The sequence below is a fragment of the Recurvomyces mirabilis genome, assembly GCF_035927965.1.
Source record: "Recurvomyces mirabilis strain CCFEE 5264 chromosome Unknown scaffold_25, whole genome shotgun sequence".
Lineage (NCBI taxonomy): Eukaryota > Fungi > Ascomycota > Dothideomycetes > Mycosphaerellales > Teratosphaeriaceae > Recurvomyces > Recurvomyces mirabilis.
In genome coordinates this window covers 443,689-461,064 of record NW_027041959.1, presented here as the reverse complement: position 1 = coordinate 461,064, position 17,376 = coordinate 443,689, and the positions used below count along the sequence as shown (strand labels likewise).

The following is a 17,376-nucleotide window of genomic DNA, read 5'->3' as shown; positions in this document are numbered from 1 at the left end:
GATTGGCGCCATCAACCTCGGACAACTCCATTCCGCCGATGATGAGACCAGGCGCGACTTCACGGGTGCCCTTGACGATACGGTCTTCGGCGGTGTTCATGTCAAGACCACGCATGCCACCTAGGGCAGGGATGGCGCCAATGCTTGCCATGCGCTTGGCGCTGAATGCACCAAAGGGTCCGTCGTGCCTATTGATGTCAGCGCCTGTTTTTCTACAGCTTTTCAATACCGACACATTGATGTACTCACCCAGTGGTCGAGATGAGCAGTGGAGCGTTGATCGTGTTGGGATCTGTTTCTGTCAGTGAGAAACCAATGCTGGACAGCAAGAATATGACCATACCCATGCAGGACTGATCGTCATGATGCATGGTCACAAGCGTCCAGTTTGTGACGACACCTGCTACGCGAATGCCGCCCTCGCCATCAGTGCGGGTGATGAGATCCTCGACAGCCGTCGCGTTGAATAGCTTGACATTCGGATACTGCAGGACCTTGGAGAGCACGGTAGACGTAAACAAGGCGGCATGCTTGACTACAACGAAGTTGGATTCCGGCCCGTCGTCCTCGTACGGCACGCCAACCTCACGCAAGAAAGCATCGGCAGGCTTGCGCATGACCATGGCGCTGAAAAGCTGGCCACCGAGCCACGCACCCCCACCAGGCGCAACGCCAGCTTCGATAATGGCAATCTTGAGGTCCGGGCGAGCCTTGCCGAGGACATATGCGGCAGAAAGACCACAGCTGCCGGCGCCGACGATAACGATGTCGGACTCTGTGTACTTGTCCAGGTCGGCAAAGTAGCGTCTGGTCATGGCCCTGGAGACTTGAGACTCCCTGATGGACGCGAATGTGAAGTCTGCCCAGTTGCCGGCCATGGCTTCAATGGTGTCTGGCTTCGTCTGAGTGCCAGTGATGGGCACAGTAGTCGTGTGCGGAATCGCTGCCATTTTGGTGGCAGGCACGGTAGTTGTCGAAGAGCCGTTCATGGTCTCCTCATTCATTGCGTGTGGTGCCATCGTAGATGGTGTCGATTCAGGTCACTGCCAAAGTCAGTTCTACTGCCCATGGTGAGGTCGGATGCATGACGAGGCATGATTCTTTTGTTCGCAGGTATTATCCTGATCAAGTTCTGCCGTATATTCTCAGAACGACGGACGGAGTGTTGTCCTCCCTCTCCTATGAATAACAGTAGCAGATTACATATGCCAAGGCTTGCCAGCTTCTCCGCAAGATCGAGCCATGTGGAAGATGCTTTCGGCAAAGGAATACATCAACCACGGTTTGACTGCGGAGAAGGCTCGCTACGCAGAGGGCATGGCATATGTAAGGTGCTTTGTGCTACCACAGGGTGGAGGGAATAGGCACACTCCGTCAACGTCGAACACCGGCTCATGCATCATCGTTTACCAATGTTACCTTGATCGTGGAAGTAGTAACCCATCGCGAAGGGAATCGAGAGCCGCATCATGGCATGTTCTTTCGCCATACCGATCGTGGATTTTGTACTAGAGCATCGTCAGTACATCCTCGATGGAGGTTTAACATCGGCAATCTTCTTCGATACTTGTGGAGTTGTTTCGTCGTGTTGACAGTAATGGATGAGTAGACGTTGTTAATGGTAGGATTTCAGAAAAGAATCAAATACTTCTTTCCTTACCCTTCGTCGTCATCACTGTACACGACAGCTAGAGCTCGAGTGGGGAGCGAGGGGAAGCTGTATCATTGTCCGACTTCGCTGCCAGTCCATACCGGATGCATGTTATGTGCATGTCGATGCAAGGATACATGCGCTACCTATGCTGCTTCACGAAGCTCGTCGAAAATATCGACGACGTGATCCGATCCATAGAACATATACCCGCTGAAAGATGGAGACCCGGCATATCGCAATCTCAAACGACCGTTGAGCAGGTGGAGTCGTGATGTGGAACAATAGTGCGACTGCAGCCGAAGAGGCAATGGAGTGGTTCGACATGTGTTGGTCGAGACTCAATGCCATGCGCAGATGACATGTCTAGTGTGCTCGGTACGAAGATTGGTACCAAATGGCCCAATAGCAGATTTCGTACAAGTCTGGGTTCATGTATAAGCAGGAAGCCACAAGCAGAGGTGTAAAGTTTCCGTCTGGTCATCGATCAAACGACCTGACGTGTTTCCCGAAAAGGACAAGGCTCAACCCAGCTCAGACACTTGGTCCGTCCAGAACGGGTTGTGCCCACTCCACACTGTCAAGCGCTTTGAGGCGTGATCGTTCGAGCGCCAATTGTTCCTCTCATGGCGTGAAGTGTGCGGTACGAGGAGCTTGTTGCCGGATTCGCGCATGTCAGCTTGACCGCAAATCCTCCGCACGAATGTCAAGGTCTTCTCTCAGCCTCAGACTTGCGATGCTGCATAAGAGATGCATTCGATAGTCTGGTCTCGCGGGCTGGGCAGCGGGTCGCGGCTCTCCCCCATGCACTAGAGCCGTCTAGAGAAAGTCGTTGACGATCGGATATGGCAAAGCTGAGGCAGAACCTTAACATGTACGGATTGTCCGACCGCAGTAGTGCTGAGGGAAGCACGTTTGGTAACCGTTTCGTCTGCTGTTCCGTCATCCATACACCCACGCACTTCGCATTCTTACTAACAAGTCTCCCTCGAACATTGTTATGCCTCGTTTCGTCTCGTCGTCTCTTTGGTGTGACCCTCGAGCAAATCGGAAATGCAGTGCTTAGTGATGCCAGCTATGTCTCAACAGTACCTGACCGTGCCCAAGGTCCTACCACATCGCAAACCACGGTCACGGTCACGGTCTCGGCAACGAGGAGCAGAGAGGCCAACGGAAGTGGTAGTATCGTCGCCCAAGCTTCGGCCGTCAACGCCACCAATGCCAACAGCCGAGATCAATGTGAAACCTGTGGCGAAGACACCGGTGCTGAGTTGCGAGATGGTCGAGGAGGAGCAACAACGAAGTAGTCGGACAAACGGCTATGTGAGCTGGAAACCTGAAGTCGCGCTCCCAGTGCCGGCTGTGGAGGAGCAGACGGGCACGAGCTATGATGATTTGGTGGAGGATCCCATATCGCTAGAGCGCATAGTGACACCGCCGCCTCCTGAGCCTCTGCGATCGAAACTGATAGGAACATGGAAGCTGGAATCATATATCGCACATCCAACACCAGAATCGATCATCAGAAGACCAACACATCCCATGACATCGCGGGTCACTGGCTTTATCATGTACACCCCAGATGGGTACATGTCGGCGCAAATGTTGATACCCGGTCAGCAGAGCTTCAAGCGCGGCGAAGGAGAAGAGCCACAATGGGCGGAAGCAGGGAAGAGGTTCTTCGCATACTCAGGACCATATTATATCACAAATGAAGGAGCAGGTCGGGAGGAGGTGTTGAGGCATACATTCCAGGTGTGTAATTTGCCAGGCTGGATCGGTGATATCCAGGTACGGACGCATAAGTTTGAGGAGGACGGCCAGGTACTAGTGCTGGGCAGTGAGGAGCCAACGGAAATAAAGGTGAGCAACAAATTAAGGTGATGGTATCAATGTGGTCCGCTAATGTCCTCTCACAGGGTGATAAGAGGATACCAGTACTGAAATGGAGGCGAGCACGGAACAATAGCGAGGGAACGCCACCACCGCCTACACCACAGATCAAGATTAGTGGCCCAGGCGAACCATTACAATCACAGGACGCCAGAGAGCGCAAATGATTTTGAAGAGATCGTAGAGACTGATGGCAAAATCAGCTCTCAGATGACTAGAGCAACAAGAGAATGTCACCTCAACACGTGGCTCGAACGAAACATGAAGCCAAGGAGGTTCGGCACGTAATAGTCACAAATATCAGCATATGCAGCGACATGCAAGGAGAGAATCTAGAAGTGTGCGAGCAATATACCATGGGGGGAAGCTGTACTTGACGAGATCAAGATGATCTTGATTATATCCCCTGGGGAGGAAACGAACAGGATAGCAGGACATAAGTAAAGCTAATCGTAACATATCAGTATACCACAGATACCACAAGTTTGATACTTCACAGCACTTAAGCAACGTTTCATCACCCTAAGACTGCGTCCTTCAGGTCATAGCGCCACAAGCAAAGTTTCCTATCATAGAAACTCGTACTCACAATGGTCTTAACACTGCTTTCCTCAGCAGTAGGTTGTACATCACTGCCATAGTTCATACTCTCATGCTCTTCGAACTTCCCCACGACCTCGAACAGCCACTGATCATCATCGGTGCTATTGTCTTGAGGACGCTGTCGGGTCAGCCTTACGATCCTCGTTCCGGCGTGCATGCAGCTTGCAAGGATGGTGATGATTCTGCTGTGGCATGCTGTCAGCTCGATGTTCGTGCATGTGATGGGGGCTGCATATGCACATATGCAGCGGTCCTCCACGGCATTCGCTGCACGCGCGTCTCGAGCAGGGGAGCACGACGTACCTAATGATTTCACCTGATGGCACGGTCATAGAAGCGTCCGCATCGGCGTCTGCATCAGTATCGGCAGTGTCTTGCAAAACTTGGAGTCGCCAAACACCGCCATCGAGATCCAATTCAGCAAGTGCAACACGTCTCCCAGATGTCGGTGTTGATACGAGCCGAATATGATCATCGTAACTCCCCGTCAGCACCAGATCCGTACCCAAAGGCAACAAAGCCGTGACACCCGCCTGATGCACTCTGCTATCCCGCCACAACGTCTCTCCAACCTCCTTGTCGTCTTTAGTAACAACTTGGGACAGTTGCATCACCATGTCATCGCCTCCAGACAATACCCTGCCCCCCTGCTCACCATTCGCTCCGTCCATAAACGCCAGTACCCATGGTTCAAGCGTATGCTTAGCGGTCCTGAAGGTACTCACCTCGCTTCCATGATGAAGCCAAAGACGATTTCTGCTGGCAACGGTGCTCGTGCACAAGCATACCCTGCCATCTGACAACGTCACGGCGACTGTATCGGCTTTAGTAGGGTGCCAAGCCAGGTAGAGGACCAACAAGTCCTGCCGGCAGATCATCTTATGAGCTCGAGTAACAAGCCGCGGACCTTCGCTCGTTTTGAGGGCAAGGTCGTAGAAGAAGAGATGACCTGCTGAAGAAGCGACCGCCAGCATGTTCCTCTGATGTGGTGAGAAGGCGATATGTAGGACGGCAGAGGCAGGTAGCTCCTTTTCTGAGACGTAGACGCTAGACATACTCGTAAGCGTGAACTCATGTTAGAGCGGGAAAGACAAGGCATAGATACATCTCGTCTCCATCTATGCGATAAAGCAATAACGTGCCTGTCCTCTTCTGTGGTCCTCGTGTGCTTCCACTCTGTGAGCCATCCTGCACGTCTTGAGGATGGAGATAGTACGTCCCGACGACAAAGTACTCTGGACACGCAGGACAGAAGGCTATACAGCTCGGCGGCTCCTTGACAATGAGTGTATGTAGGGAAGATATGGTCGCCATGTCGACGGTCGATGCAGAAGTGTAAGACGTGAAATTCGTGGGAGCACGAGCCAAGCAATTTCACGATGGCGAAGCTGATTCCGGAAGGCACGTTGATGGAAGTGCCGCCGTATACATAACATCACATAAAGAATAACTCTGAATCTTGGACAACGTGACGGCGGCATGGGTTCACAGACTCGAAGGATTGTCCTAGCGTAAACTTATGACGATGGCCGTATCCTCGTGCCCGTTCTGTGAGTCACCCTAGTATTCTTGTGCTGCGAACAACATGTCCCCAGGACGAAGTTAAAAGTACACAACGTTGCAGAGAGAGCTATGGTTGGGCGGGTCGTCCACGACTCACATGCTCAGCCCTACAGTGCTTCCATCTCAATCGGGCAGCTACACATCGGCCAGACGACTTTTGACAGCTCCCCCTCCACGAGTTCCGAACTTCTCCGGCAATGCGTTGATGCCTTTGTCGCACAACAAGTACCTCTCTCACAGTCTCTGTAGAACGACTAAGTATTGCTTCGATTCTCATCACATTCCATCTCACTCTCGAGTGTGCAAACACTACCAATCGTCCACCTGCTGCCGGACTTGCAGCACACCTGCAGGGAAGGTCCACCCAGAGTTGCCAGTAGTTCATCGGGTGCTATTTATTTTCTGGCGATTGCTGCCCAAAGCAAGGTGCTCGCTTACACTTTTCTACCTATCTCACGTCTTGTCGTCTCTTTTGCTTTGCTTTGCTGTCTGCACACTCGTGGCATATCGGTCTTTGGGTTCCGGACATAGACATCCTGGAGCGTTCATAGGACCTGGACCGCCCATATCTTCAACGACAGGTACAACATGATATTGCTAGGACTTCGAAGAGAAAACCAGATAGTGAAGAGACATCATCGGCCAGACAGCGGCCGGACACAACGAAGAGGACAAGACGAGCGCTGAGCGCGAGGTGACAAAAGCGCAAGAAAGCGCACTCAAACAGTCCAACAACGAATGCGATACATGCATCAGCAGAGAGCTATGGATCCTTTCTCGGGCTTCACGTCTGAAGCAAGTGTTTCAGGCAGACCGCATACACCGCCGTACACTCCTCTCCGGAACAAAGGCAAACGTCGCCTGGAGCGATCAGACTCACCAGCATCGTCCATCCATCCCACTGAGACAATCAGTCCCGCGAAGAAGGTTCCAAAGCGTGCATCTGTCATTGCGGCGGAGGATAACGTGCGGGTCGAGGAATTAGCAGACTCCGACAATGCATACCGTGATGCTGATATCGTCTTCCCGGAGGAGACAGAAGAGGTCGAGAGTCAAGGCGATGGTGATGACGAATTCAGTATCACATCCGGCTCGGGCGCTGAAGAAGCATCCGAAAGCGAAGGCATGGCAAGGCGAATGTCAAGACTACAGTGCAAAGACGGCGAAACGGACGAAGAAGCGAAGTTCGAAAAGGGCCGAAGGCAACGCAGATTGAGTAGACGACATATGGGCTCGCAGGTCTTCAAACGAAGCCATAGCCAGAGTGTCGGCAACAGAACTGGTGCTCCTGCGGCTGAGGTCGCCGACGTCGATACTGAGGCGATGGATGATCATGACGTTCTTGGTTCGAAGCGTAGGCTTAGAAGACGTGTGCGCGGACCACGCGAGGATGAACTGATGTTCGAGGAGATGCCGGGTAGTTCACGGAGTCCGAGTCTGGGCATCGGAGTCGGAAGAGCAGGAAGTGCTGGAGTAGACAGCGGGAGCAGTGTCTTTTACGATGCGCTCATGACCCCGGAACGCGAATCGAAAGACGAGCGTAAACCAACGACAGCAAACGACGATGTTATGGAGATTGACGATGAAGACAATGACGGCTGACGATGGTGATGATTTAAATGATGAGATGTGTTGAAGCTTAACACATGACGAATGCGTACGCCATTCGCAAGACAAAGGAATGAAATGCAGCACTCGAGATGCGACCAATGCCCATTACATTGGCTCCGGGATGCCGTATATAGCAGCAGGGTGCTTCAGCAACGAGGGCACGAACTGAGCTAGGTTTTAGATCATGAGAGTAGTGCATCGAGGCAGGGGAGAAGAAAGAGGCATAGCCGAGGACTGCATTGATCTCGAGCTTGTAAGAACTACGCCAGCAGAATTCGTAAACGCTAGAACGCCTGGGAAACAAGATCGTGACGAAGCTCACGCTGGGGTATCATAGTGCTCATAAAACCGTCTGAATCAGGAGATCCCACACCAATGGCCTCATTCGTGTTTCCCATGTAAAAGTCGTGTCGTTCCCGGCGTCAATCAAAGTAAGTGCAAAGCATTGCTTGCGTAAAACTCGTTATGCTCGTGAAAATCGTAAATTGTGTGAATGGTGTTGTGGTTGAAGTTGGTCGGGGACAATCAGCGATGCTCGACCGCCGCTCCCTCACTAGTGGCGACAGCGACAAGCGCCTCAAGACGTCCCATATCGTTGTTTTGCGCTTGGCCGTAATTGGCGACGTATCGCGGGTCGTGACCAGCCTGCAAGGCGTAGGTATGAGGTGGCTGAGGAGGAGGAGGCTGTTGGGCATATGACTGAAAGCCGGAGTCAGTCCTGTACGGCTCAGGCTTGCTTGCTTGATGCTGTACCTTTCGCTCGTCTGTCACCACCATGCCGCCTTGAACGTACGGCTCAGGCACGCCATTGGGGCCTATGATTACGGGATGGTACTCAGTGCCCTGCGAGGTGGAAGGCGTTGGTACGCCGTCACTGCTGCCGGAGTCCTCTGGCGACGGGCGGTGGGTCATGTGCACCACTTGTTGTTGTGCTTGCACTGGTCCGCCGTACCAGCCGTGCCGCTTGGCTCGGCGTGGCGTTAGCGGCTCAGGCATGGACGACGAATGCTGGTGGTGGATAAATTGCGGAGCAACAGTGCCTTGAGGTGGAGGCTGTTGTGGAAAGTATCCTGGCTGCGTCTGCATCTGCTGCGCGGCCTGCCACTGACCATCGACTGGTGCGTTAGCGGTCGTAATATCCAGTCGAGTCAGATTCTGGTGCAGGCCAGCGTCGGAGGCTCTGTGCGAACTGCTCGGTCTGACATCAACCATCGTCGGGCTAGACTGTTGGCGAGCAGCGGTGAGTGGTACGTGGTCGAAGCTCTCGATGCCCGGTAGTCGTGTCACTTGGCTTGCCGCAGGTTGACTCGATGCTGCAGGTGCTTGATCGTCAGGCGTCTGGTGATATGACAGACCGCTTGTGGCTGGGCGCTGAGCGTAGCTCGAGTAAGTTCCCGGGTGCCACGTCCTTCTTCGGTACTCAAGCTCGGTCTCAGAGTCGCGCCTGCTATGCGAAAAGATCGAGCTCGTAGGGCTTCCAAACATGCTGCCACTTTGCGAGAACGTCGAAGCAGTTCCTGACGGGATGGGACTGAAGTATGCAGGATACGACACGCCGCTCATGTTCTGATACAGTGGAGCGCCACCCGGTACTGACAGCCTGCGCTGGGAAGGACCGTGTCGTGCACCGTTATAAAAGCTCGATCGTGAGATCGAGGAAGGCGGCGAACCAAAGTGTGGACTGCCTGGACCGTTGGAAAAAGTCATGGACGTTGGTGTACTATAACCACTTGGCGATTTGTTGTAGTAAGCATACTGTTGGCCAGGACTACTAGCAAGCGCGCCGTATGTGTCCAAGGTAGGACGAGCTCTTGCGGACGGATCGTTTGCCATAGCCAGAGGTTGTGGTCTTCGCCTTGTCTCCTCTGGCATGAACATGCTAGAGGTCGTGGAACCAACACTTGACGCCGACAAGTTACGACTGTGACCTCGACTATGGCCGCCCTGACTACCATTAGTCGATGCTCGCGACCGATTATTGGGGGGCCGTACTCTGTCGGTCCTGATCTGGCGTTGAAATCTTGTGCTGGTTGCCGCAAGCGAGTCACCTGGGATCTCTTCGTTCACATGTACAGTCTGCGCATGTTGTCTGAGGTTATCGAGTCGTGAGAACCTGCGTGAGCAATGGCATTGGAAAGGTCGTTCTCCAGTGTGCTTGCGAATGTGTCGTGCCAGATGCTCGCTTCGTGTAAAGCTCAGCTGACAGGGAGGGAACTCTGTACAGAAGAATCGTTGTCCTTTCTTCTTCTTTGATGGCCGTGACTCGCTCGTAGTGCTATCATTGTCCGAGTCATCCTCATCGCCTTCCTCGTCTCCTTCACCCATTTCAACATCTTCTCCCTCGGCGGACTTGGTCGTTCTATGCGATGCATCCCGTTTCAACGACTCTGGCTCCTTCAGTGCATCCTGCGGCGCTGCCGGAGTCAACGGACCATCTGGAAGTGGCTGTTGACCAACGATAACACCAAAGTCATGTCTCGTGGGTGTCTTCGGCGATGACACTTGAGGCGAGAATAGCTGCGGCGTCTGCTCCACGGGGCGAGGCTTCGGCGTGGTTGGCGTCAACTCGTCACTCAATCGAACATCCTCGGGTGCGTTGAGTGTTGTGGTAATGGTGGCAAAGGGCGCCATATCAGGCTCGTTCATCAATATGCGCCTTCCAGGCGGCTTGCCGCCGGCTTTGTGCGACTCTCACCAAGCTGAGCGGGCTGCGCAAAGTCCAGACGGAATGGTTGAGACAGACGATCGTACTTCTAGCCCGCCTCGTGTCGTTGGAAAATCTTATCGTTCGGTGGCGACGGTGTATGTGATCCGAGTCAACCGTTTCATCGGACACGGCCTCTATGCTCGAGTGCGCAAGGCTGAGAACCGGTATCAGCCGCGCGCATACAGGACTCGAGGATAAACCGACGTCCAATGAACGTATTCGTCAAGGAGCGACTCGAATCGAAGACCAGCCGTATGAACAATACTGTCGTCTCGTCCCGTCTCGTAGTAGACCTCACATGCACGCTCGGTGCCAACAAGAGAAGAGGGTAGGTCGGTAGGTAGTGCGTAGAGGGCTGGGATGGATGATGACGAGGCTCGGGTGCAGATGACTAGCGATGATAAGGCACGCCGCACGGAATGAAGAGGGGCCACTGGGCTTAGCGGCAGAGTCGCAGCAGCCAAGCGGCGATCTGCTGACGTTGGAAATGACAACGACAGGCACCACCGAGCGAGTTTTGGCGTCAACTAGGGACTAGAGCGTGGCTAGCGGCTGGAGTAGGTTGTGAGCAAGGTACGTACGAGATCGGCAGTTTGGCGAGCAGATATACAAGGGCTTGGCTGTATGTGTAGATTCGAGTGCGGGCGAGACACGACAGGGACGGAACAGCAGAATGAAGGTAAATCGCAACCACTTGCTGGGACTTGTCGAGGATGTGGTTGTGGGTGTCTTGGCCTGTGGGAGAGGAAGAACGGCTCGGCGGAGGATTGTGCGATCAGATCCGATACAGAAAGTGTTTTGGCTAGTGAGGTGTTTGGTATTGATTGAGACTTTAACCATGTGATTCGCTATATAATTTGTCTGCGTCGCAAGTCGTGTTTCTTTCGTCTCTCCTCCATCTCATCCCGTAGCATCATATCTCGTTGCAGATGCCACACATGCATCTCCAACATCTGTCCTGTAGAGCTCCGAACATTAGCACAGCAAACACCCTCCACGATAAGATGTCCCAAACGAGTGGTCCTCAGGAAAGCAACAGCGGAAACTCCAAGTCACTCGTGCCGCTCATGCTTGGCCCGCATGAAGAGATGTGGAGATCTTTGGTACTGCATCCACCTAGCCAAAGGTAGCTCGAAACACTACCCACCGAATCAGATGCTCAGCTTCTCAGGTACCCGACACTCGACCTCTCGAATGATGTTGCGATCACGCCAGCCTTGCTTTGCCGCCTATGTCTGTACGAGAGTTGTGTGTTGACGAAAATCCTGCTTCTTGGCCCCGAAGCGCGACGAGCGGCTATCACATGCAATACTTGGATTCTTTCACCTTGAAGCTACGACGCAACCAAAGGTAATGTCGTCGCCCGAGTACGATGCGCTGTCCTCAATTTGAGCTCCGAATGAAGTGGGATGGTCTCTTGAGGACGCATATTCCTACGGCCGCTCAGAAGCTCACACGACATCTCGAAAGACAATAAGACGACATAAACTCATAAGCCAGCACTTCCTTTTTCCTCCTTGCCTCCCTCGGCCGATCACCAGCACAATAGGCTGCAGGGTGGGGACCCTCGCACATTACCTGCAGCAGCGCTAGAGCATGCTGTGCGTTAGCGAGAAAGTCGGCTATAGCTCTATGCAAGGTACATCTGACTTCGTACATTTTCGTCCTTTCCCGTGGGGCCCATCGTCCAACATCTCAGGCACATGCACCAGTATGTCTCGGAGTTGGAGGTGTGCACTGTTGGCATAGAAGGATAGATAGAGTTCTGGAAGGAATGGTCTGGATTTTCGACTACGACTTATCTACTTCACCGACTTTCGTGGTGGGTGTCCTCGGAAAGCATCTCGTCCGTGGTCAGCTCACCGTCTCCTTGGTGATGTTATACGTCCGGTACAGGCAGTCAATCAGCACCATATGATAGACGTGTGGTACTTTCCAGTCTGACAAGGTCATGCCGTGTCGATTCTGCACAATGGGAACCCCAGTATGTGCATCCCTGCCACTTGACCATTTGTGGAAGGCACGTACAACGTCGTTCTCATCTTCTCTCAAGAGCATCGAGCATGGCGTTGCAAAAGGAAGTACGATGTACACTGGTCTCATCACAGTCACAGTCATTCGATATGCGCTCCAGGATCGTGAACAGCACGGCAGTATGCACGGTCGACTGTCCTTGGTCGGATCTTGCCAGTCATCATCCCACGTGAGTGTCATGCCGGACATCTCTGCTACGGTGGTACTGAATAGAACACCGTCGAGAGGGAATGCCGCGAGCGGACCAGATGGTGAGTATCCCTGACTGCCAAGCTGGTCTAGAGATCCTGTCGATTTTATAAGTGTGAAGGGTGGATGCCTCTCGTTCTGGAGACGGTGAAGAAAGTGTCAATTATCATCAACGTTCCTGGGAATGCTGGAGATGGGCAATGGAGAACACTGTGCGACACGATTTACCCAGACATGGTGAGAGCGCGTGGAAATGGCTTGTCGACGGTCATCGTTGCCGCTCACGGGTTCATTATACTGGAGCGGGACGTCAGGGATGGCTCACTTTCGATAGCCTACTCCCAGGGCAAGCGATGGTAGAGGATGGAGCAAACGATGCCGTCGAGCGTACGGTAAGGTCAAGCTGGCTCCTTCTGTGACTTGACCGCGAGCTGCATTCTTGATTAGAATCTCCATGAACCTTGAACAGCACGGTTGTAGGAAGGATCGGCTGACCTTGGCCAGGTCTTCCTACTCACCTCGAGCTCACTTCCTACTACTATTACCCTCCTCGACTCAACGAAGCTTCAAAATATTCCTGGCATTTTCACTAGCAATCTTCTCCTTCGCCCCTACCGACATCTCAATTCGATCAAACCAAGTCCCCAACTCAACATCATCTTCAAAAGGATAATCCACACTTAACATCACCCTATCCTCACCCAAGCTCGCCAACGTCAAATCCAACACGGCTTTACTCTGGATTCCGGAAGTCGTAACGTAGAAGTTACGGTTCCAGTAGTATGTCAGATTCTGCTTCGCGGGATAGGAATGGATCGCATGGCGCAAGCGTGATTCGATCCGAGGCATGAAGAAAGGCAGGCCCTCGCCACAGTGGCCTAGAATTATCTTCAGGTTGGGATAGGTATCGAGCACGCCACTCATCATTATACGTAAAGCGTGAGCTCCGATTTCCGCGGCGAAACCCCAGGGTGAGCCTGCCATAATGGAATAGTCTTGATAAACACGGTGCTGGTTAGGTGCTGCTTCGCGCAGGTGGAGGTGTATCGGGACGTCTAACTCCGCTACTTTGGCCAGGAAGACGTCGTTGACCGGATCGTCGAGGGAGATGATACTGTTCTCTGACCCGTTGTTGGTGTAACCGCCAACAAAAGAGTCAACGCCACCTGGGTGCTTGACACAGCGCTCGAGCTCGGCAGCTGCGGATATAGGGTCTTGAAGCGCGTTACTACACCAGAAATCGAAGCGAGATGAGTGGGATCCATGGTTGTAGGTCTGGGCTGCTTCATCGTTTACATATGTCGCTGCTATGGTGGCGAAGGTGGTGTTGAAGATGCCATGAATACCTGGCGCGCCAAAAATTACCACGCTCATGCTGATGTTGGCGGCGTTCATAGCGGCGACGCGAGTATCGATGTCGTTGAGTCGAGAGGAGACATCTGCATCGTATATGGCCAGATCAAAGGCTGGTTCGTTGGTGAAGTTGACTGGGGGAGGAGTGTAGACGCCGCTGAAGAGGGTATTTCCGACGTGCTCTTCGAGCGCTATCTTGCCCGACAACGGACTTCCGGGAGTGTAGAATGTAGGACGTCCGGAATTGATCACCACTTCTTGCGGGAGGTCGACGAGTTGTGCTGTCGTGGTGAGGTTTGACGTGCTGAAAAGGATCAACGGTAGCCAGCCCACGGACGGTTTATTTCTAAGCTTGACGGCTGCCATGATTAGTTACGTCGGGAGACTTTCTTGGGGATGGGACGACGAGACGAAATACCAAGGATGTGAACGCTGGTCTTGCAGAAGTGTCCGAGTGTACGGCGAGACCTCTTATACTTCTTCAGCCGATGGCATATATAGATACAGGCACTTGTATCCTAGTCACAAATGCGGGCCTCTTCTTGGTAGTGATATCGGATGCATGTCCCCACGATTACAACGGATGTCAGCCCCAATGAAGCATTTCGGATTTAGGGTTGACAGGACCACGTGACATACTGTGACTACCAAAGATGGCCACTACGTCTCATAGAACGACATAGTGACCTTTGTGAAGACTCTGAGAGCCTCGACCTACTATGAGCATAGGTGGGAAGAACATGCGGTGGCGTGGTACTGTCAAAGGGCAGGGTTGGCCGCCACAGCATACCTTGCCAGCAAGCTGCAGGATTGATTGGCTTCTTCATCCGGTTTGGGAGATAATGCCGTGTGATGTCCATAGCAAGACCGAGAAAGTAGCCAGTAGGAGCCCAAGCAGGGGTAGAGCAATAAGCTTGCCATTGCGAGGCGGCGTGCGAGCTCTATGAGGCCGGTGAAGTCATGAATAGGAGTGAAAGATAGACGCCGGTTCACGTGAATGCCACGCTAGCCGGAGCCTGTCACGTGTTACTGCCTGAACCTTATCCCGCCTGGTGACGAGATGGTGGGGTTGCAAACGCCGATCACAGACAAGGCAGTAAACAGTTGTTAAAGCTTCTTCTGAAAAGACACATCTACCAACCAACGCTCATGATGTTGCCGCAGCGACAAGTGCAACGGTGAACCGAGCATGTACGCGTTCAAGAGCATCTCCAACTATCTCTTTGGCAACAGCAACAAGGAGACCATCGTCGAGCTCACGTCTGGCCAACTATTTCTTGTCCGCCCACTTTCGATCAAAGGCTGCAGTGAGCTTCTATTCAAGGACGCCGCAGCATATATTCGCCGTACAGGACAGGAATTTCAATACCAGCTCGTGATCCAGCGGGCGTACGAGGAAGGCGAGGCCGAGCTTCTGGAAGAGGAAGGAGGAGAGGACGGTGCGGCGAACGGCTTGGGTGACAGAGACGAGAAGACTTTCTTGCTTGACGAAGAGCTGCACCTACGAATCGAGCTCAAGGACAACGGCGAGGTTGTGGTTGCTTGGCGCGATCTCTCCGGCGACGAAGGCGATCTATTTGAGTTTGTCTGCGACGACAGCGTGAGACCTGAGACTGGGACCACATTCGAGCTCATCGCAGCTCAGTGTCAGTACGAGAGGAAGTATCGACGACCCCACCAGCACGCGACAGAACGCAATCTGCGCGAGTTCGCATTTGACGACGAGCCAGCGATACCTGAGGCCAGCCCCTTGTCCAGCCCGATTGGACGTTCGCCAGGTATATCACCATCACCGACCACACTCAATCGCTCGCTGAACGACCTCCGTGAGCCAAGCGATTACGAGATGGCGCGCGAGTCTAAGAGCACCGCCACGCCCTCCAAGGCTCCACCAAATCAGATTGAGCCTACTCGTACCAAGGCCCCTTTGTCACGAAAGGCACCAAACACAATTGAGTTACTGGCCAATGAGGATGCCGAGCTCCATCTCTTCGATTTCCAGTCAGGCACGTTTGTGCTGCAAGATTCTGATGTGCAAGCGATTGTGACTGAGGTGGGCAACTGGAAATACTGGCTACAGATTACTGGTAATAAGCAGCAATGGCTGGGCCAGGAAGTTGTGCCGGACATCAACCCTGTCTTCAACTTCGAATACCTGTCCTTCATCTTTAATCACTACACAGAAGATGGTTCAGCGTACTCGTGGCTGCTGAAGTTCAAGGATCGTGAGACCGAGGAGAAGTTCCAAGAAGGTCTGATGCAAGCGCTGTGGGAGCATCTGAATCAGACAAAATGGCAGAAGGCGGTAAAAGAGTCGGACAAAGACTATGTCCTGGATGCTTTCAATGATCTGGTCCTGGAAGATGATGCTGATGATCAGCGCGAACTTGAGGCAGCGGAGGAGGACGAAGAGGAGGATGACTTCGAGGATGCGCACCAAGGTCAGAGAGAAGAAGACTATGATGAGGACGAGGACGAAGATGAGGTCGATCTCGGGCGTGATGCAGATGGCAACGTGAATAGCCAGCTTGCGGTGGGCGCGAAGGTTGATCGATCATTTGTCGTGCGTGGTGACAAGATTGGTGTCTTCAAGCACACTCTAGACAACCAACTCCAGTTCAGTACATCCATCAACAAAGTCGCGACGCCAGGTGGCAAGGCTTTTGCGCCGAGTAAGATCATGTTGCGTGCAGCAGACAAGGATATGGTGCTGCAACGTGAGGGTGACCCGAATAGCCTATACCGCATGGATCTCGAATATGGTAAGGTGGTAGACGAATGGAAGGTGCACGATGACATCCCGGTCAACATCTTCGCACCCGAGAACAAGTTTGCTCAAACAACAGACGAGCAAACTTTCCTGGGTCTGTCCAAGAACGCACTCTACCGTATCGATCCTCGACTGGCTGGTAACAAGTTGGTCGATTCTGAACTCAAGCAATACACCAGCAAGAACGACTTCTCCGCCGCCGCGACTACAGAGCAAGGCTACATTGCCGTCGCCTCAAATAAGGGCGACATCCGCATGTTCGACCGGCTCGGGATCAACGCCAAGACCGCTCTGCCTGCCCTGGGTGATCCCATCATTGGTCTCGACACTAGTGCCGATGGCCGATGGGTCCTGGCTACTACACGCACCTACCTCCTCCTCATCGATAGTCTGCAAAAAGAAGGCAAGAACGAAGGCAAACTCGGCTTCGAGAAGTCTTTTGCCAAGGACAGTAAACCGCAGCCCCGTCGTCTAGCCCTCACACCCTCGCACGTCGCCCAATTCCAGCACGAAACCAAACAAGCCCTCTCCTTCACCCCAGCACGCTTCAACATAGGCGAAGGCAAAGACGAAACCACCATCATCTCCGCCACCGGTCCCTTCATCGTCACCTGGTCCATGAAGAAAGTGCTTGCGGGCAGGAAAGATCCATATAGTATCAAGCGCTATAGTGAGGAGGTGAAGGCAGATAATTTCAGATATGGGAGCGATAAGAATATTGTGGTGGCATTGCCGAACGAGGTCGATATGGTGGCGCGCCGGGCGCTGCAGAGGCCGACGAGGGAGAGTATTATGGGGCCGCCTGTTACGCCACGGAGGGGTGCTGGGCGAGGAAGTTATTTGGGGAGGAATGCGATTGTGAATTCGCCTTACTAGATACGAGGTCTAGGGGGTTGTGGCAATGCCTGATAGAGGCGTCGATGGAGATGATCACAGGTTCATGGTCTGGAAAGTGGGATGGTATGAGAGGATGAAGGTATGAAGCAGGGTATGAATTACTCT

At 53.1% G+C, this 17,376-nt stretch overlaps 7 protein-coding genes across 7 annotated transcripts; 3 read left to right on the top strand and 4 right to left on the bottom strand.

Moving 5' to 3' along the window:
• Positions 1 to 9: 9 nt before the first annotated feature.
• THI4 (thiamine metabolism- protein) lies at positions 10 to 1,019 on the bottom strand (the record flags this gene model as incomplete). The annotated part of the gene is made up of 3 exons (XM_064841178.1): positions 10 to 188; positions 250 to 292; positions 344 to 1,019. Coding segments are annotated over 3 exons (898 nt in total), but the record flags the coding sequence as incomplete, so codon positions are not given.
• A 1,709-nt stretch (positions 1,020 to 2,728) lies between these two features.
• Positions 2,729 to 3,711, top strand: LTS14_008489 (uncharacterized protein; the record flags this gene model as incomplete). The annotated part of the gene is made up of 2 exons (XM_064841177.1): positions 2,729 to 3,514; positions 3,571 to 3,711. The coding sequence occupies 2 exons, from the start codon at positions 2,729 to 2,731 to the stop codon at positions 3,709 to 3,711; spliced, it is 927 nt and encodes a 308-aa protein (XP_064691437.1).
• Positions 3,712 to 4,061: 350 nt separating this feature from the next.
• Positions 4,062 to 5,202, bottom strand: LTS14_008488 (uncharacterized protein; the record flags this gene model as incomplete). Its single annotated transcript, XM_064841176.1, has 2 exons — positions 4,062 to 4,332; positions 4,451 to 5,202. 2 exons carry the CDS (start codon positions 5,200 to 5,202, stop codon positions 4,062 to 4,064), a joined length of 1,023 nt encoding a protein of 340 aa, XP_064691436.1.
• Positions 5,203 to 6,475: 1,273 nt separating this feature from the next.
• LTS14_008487 (uncharacterized protein) lies at positions 6,476 to 7,312 on the top strand (the record flags this gene model as incomplete). The annotated part of the gene is made up of 1 exon (XM_064841175.1): positions 6,476 to 7,312. One exon carries the CDS (start codon positions 6,476 to 6,478, stop codon positions 7,310 to 7,312), a length of 837 nt encoding a protein of 278 aa, XP_064691435.1.
• Positions 7,313 to 7,846: 534 nt separating this feature from the next.
• USV1 (Up in starvation) lies at positions 7,847 to 9,952 on the bottom strand (the record flags this gene model as incomplete). Its single annotated transcript, XM_064841174.1, has 2 exons — positions 7,847 to 8,020; positions 8,075 to 9,952. 2 exons carry the CDS (start codon positions 9,950 to 9,952, stop codon positions 7,847 to 7,849), a joined length of 2,052 nt encoding a protein of 683 aa, XP_064691434.1.
• Positions 9,953 to 12,806: 2,854 nt separating this feature from the next.
• LTS14_008485 (uncharacterized protein) lies at positions 12,807 to 13,970 on the bottom strand (the record flags this gene model as incomplete). Its single annotated transcript, XM_064841173.1, has 1 exon — positions 12,807 to 13,970. One exon carries the CDS (start codon positions 13,968 to 13,970, stop codon positions 12,807 to 12,809), a length of 1,164 nt encoding a protein of 387 aa, XP_064691433.1.
• Positions 13,971 to 14,793: 823 nt separating this feature from the next.
• vid27 (Vacuolar import and degradation protein 27) lies at positions 14,794 to 17,250 on the top strand (the record flags this gene model as incomplete). The annotated part of the gene is made up of 1 exon (XM_064841172.1): positions 14,794 to 17,250. The coding sequence occupies one exon, from the start codon at positions 14,794 to 14,796 to the stop codon at positions 17,248 to 17,250; it is 2,457 nt and encodes an 818-aa protein (XP_064691432.1).
• Between the last annotated feature and the right edge of the window lie 126 nt (positions 17,251 to 17,376).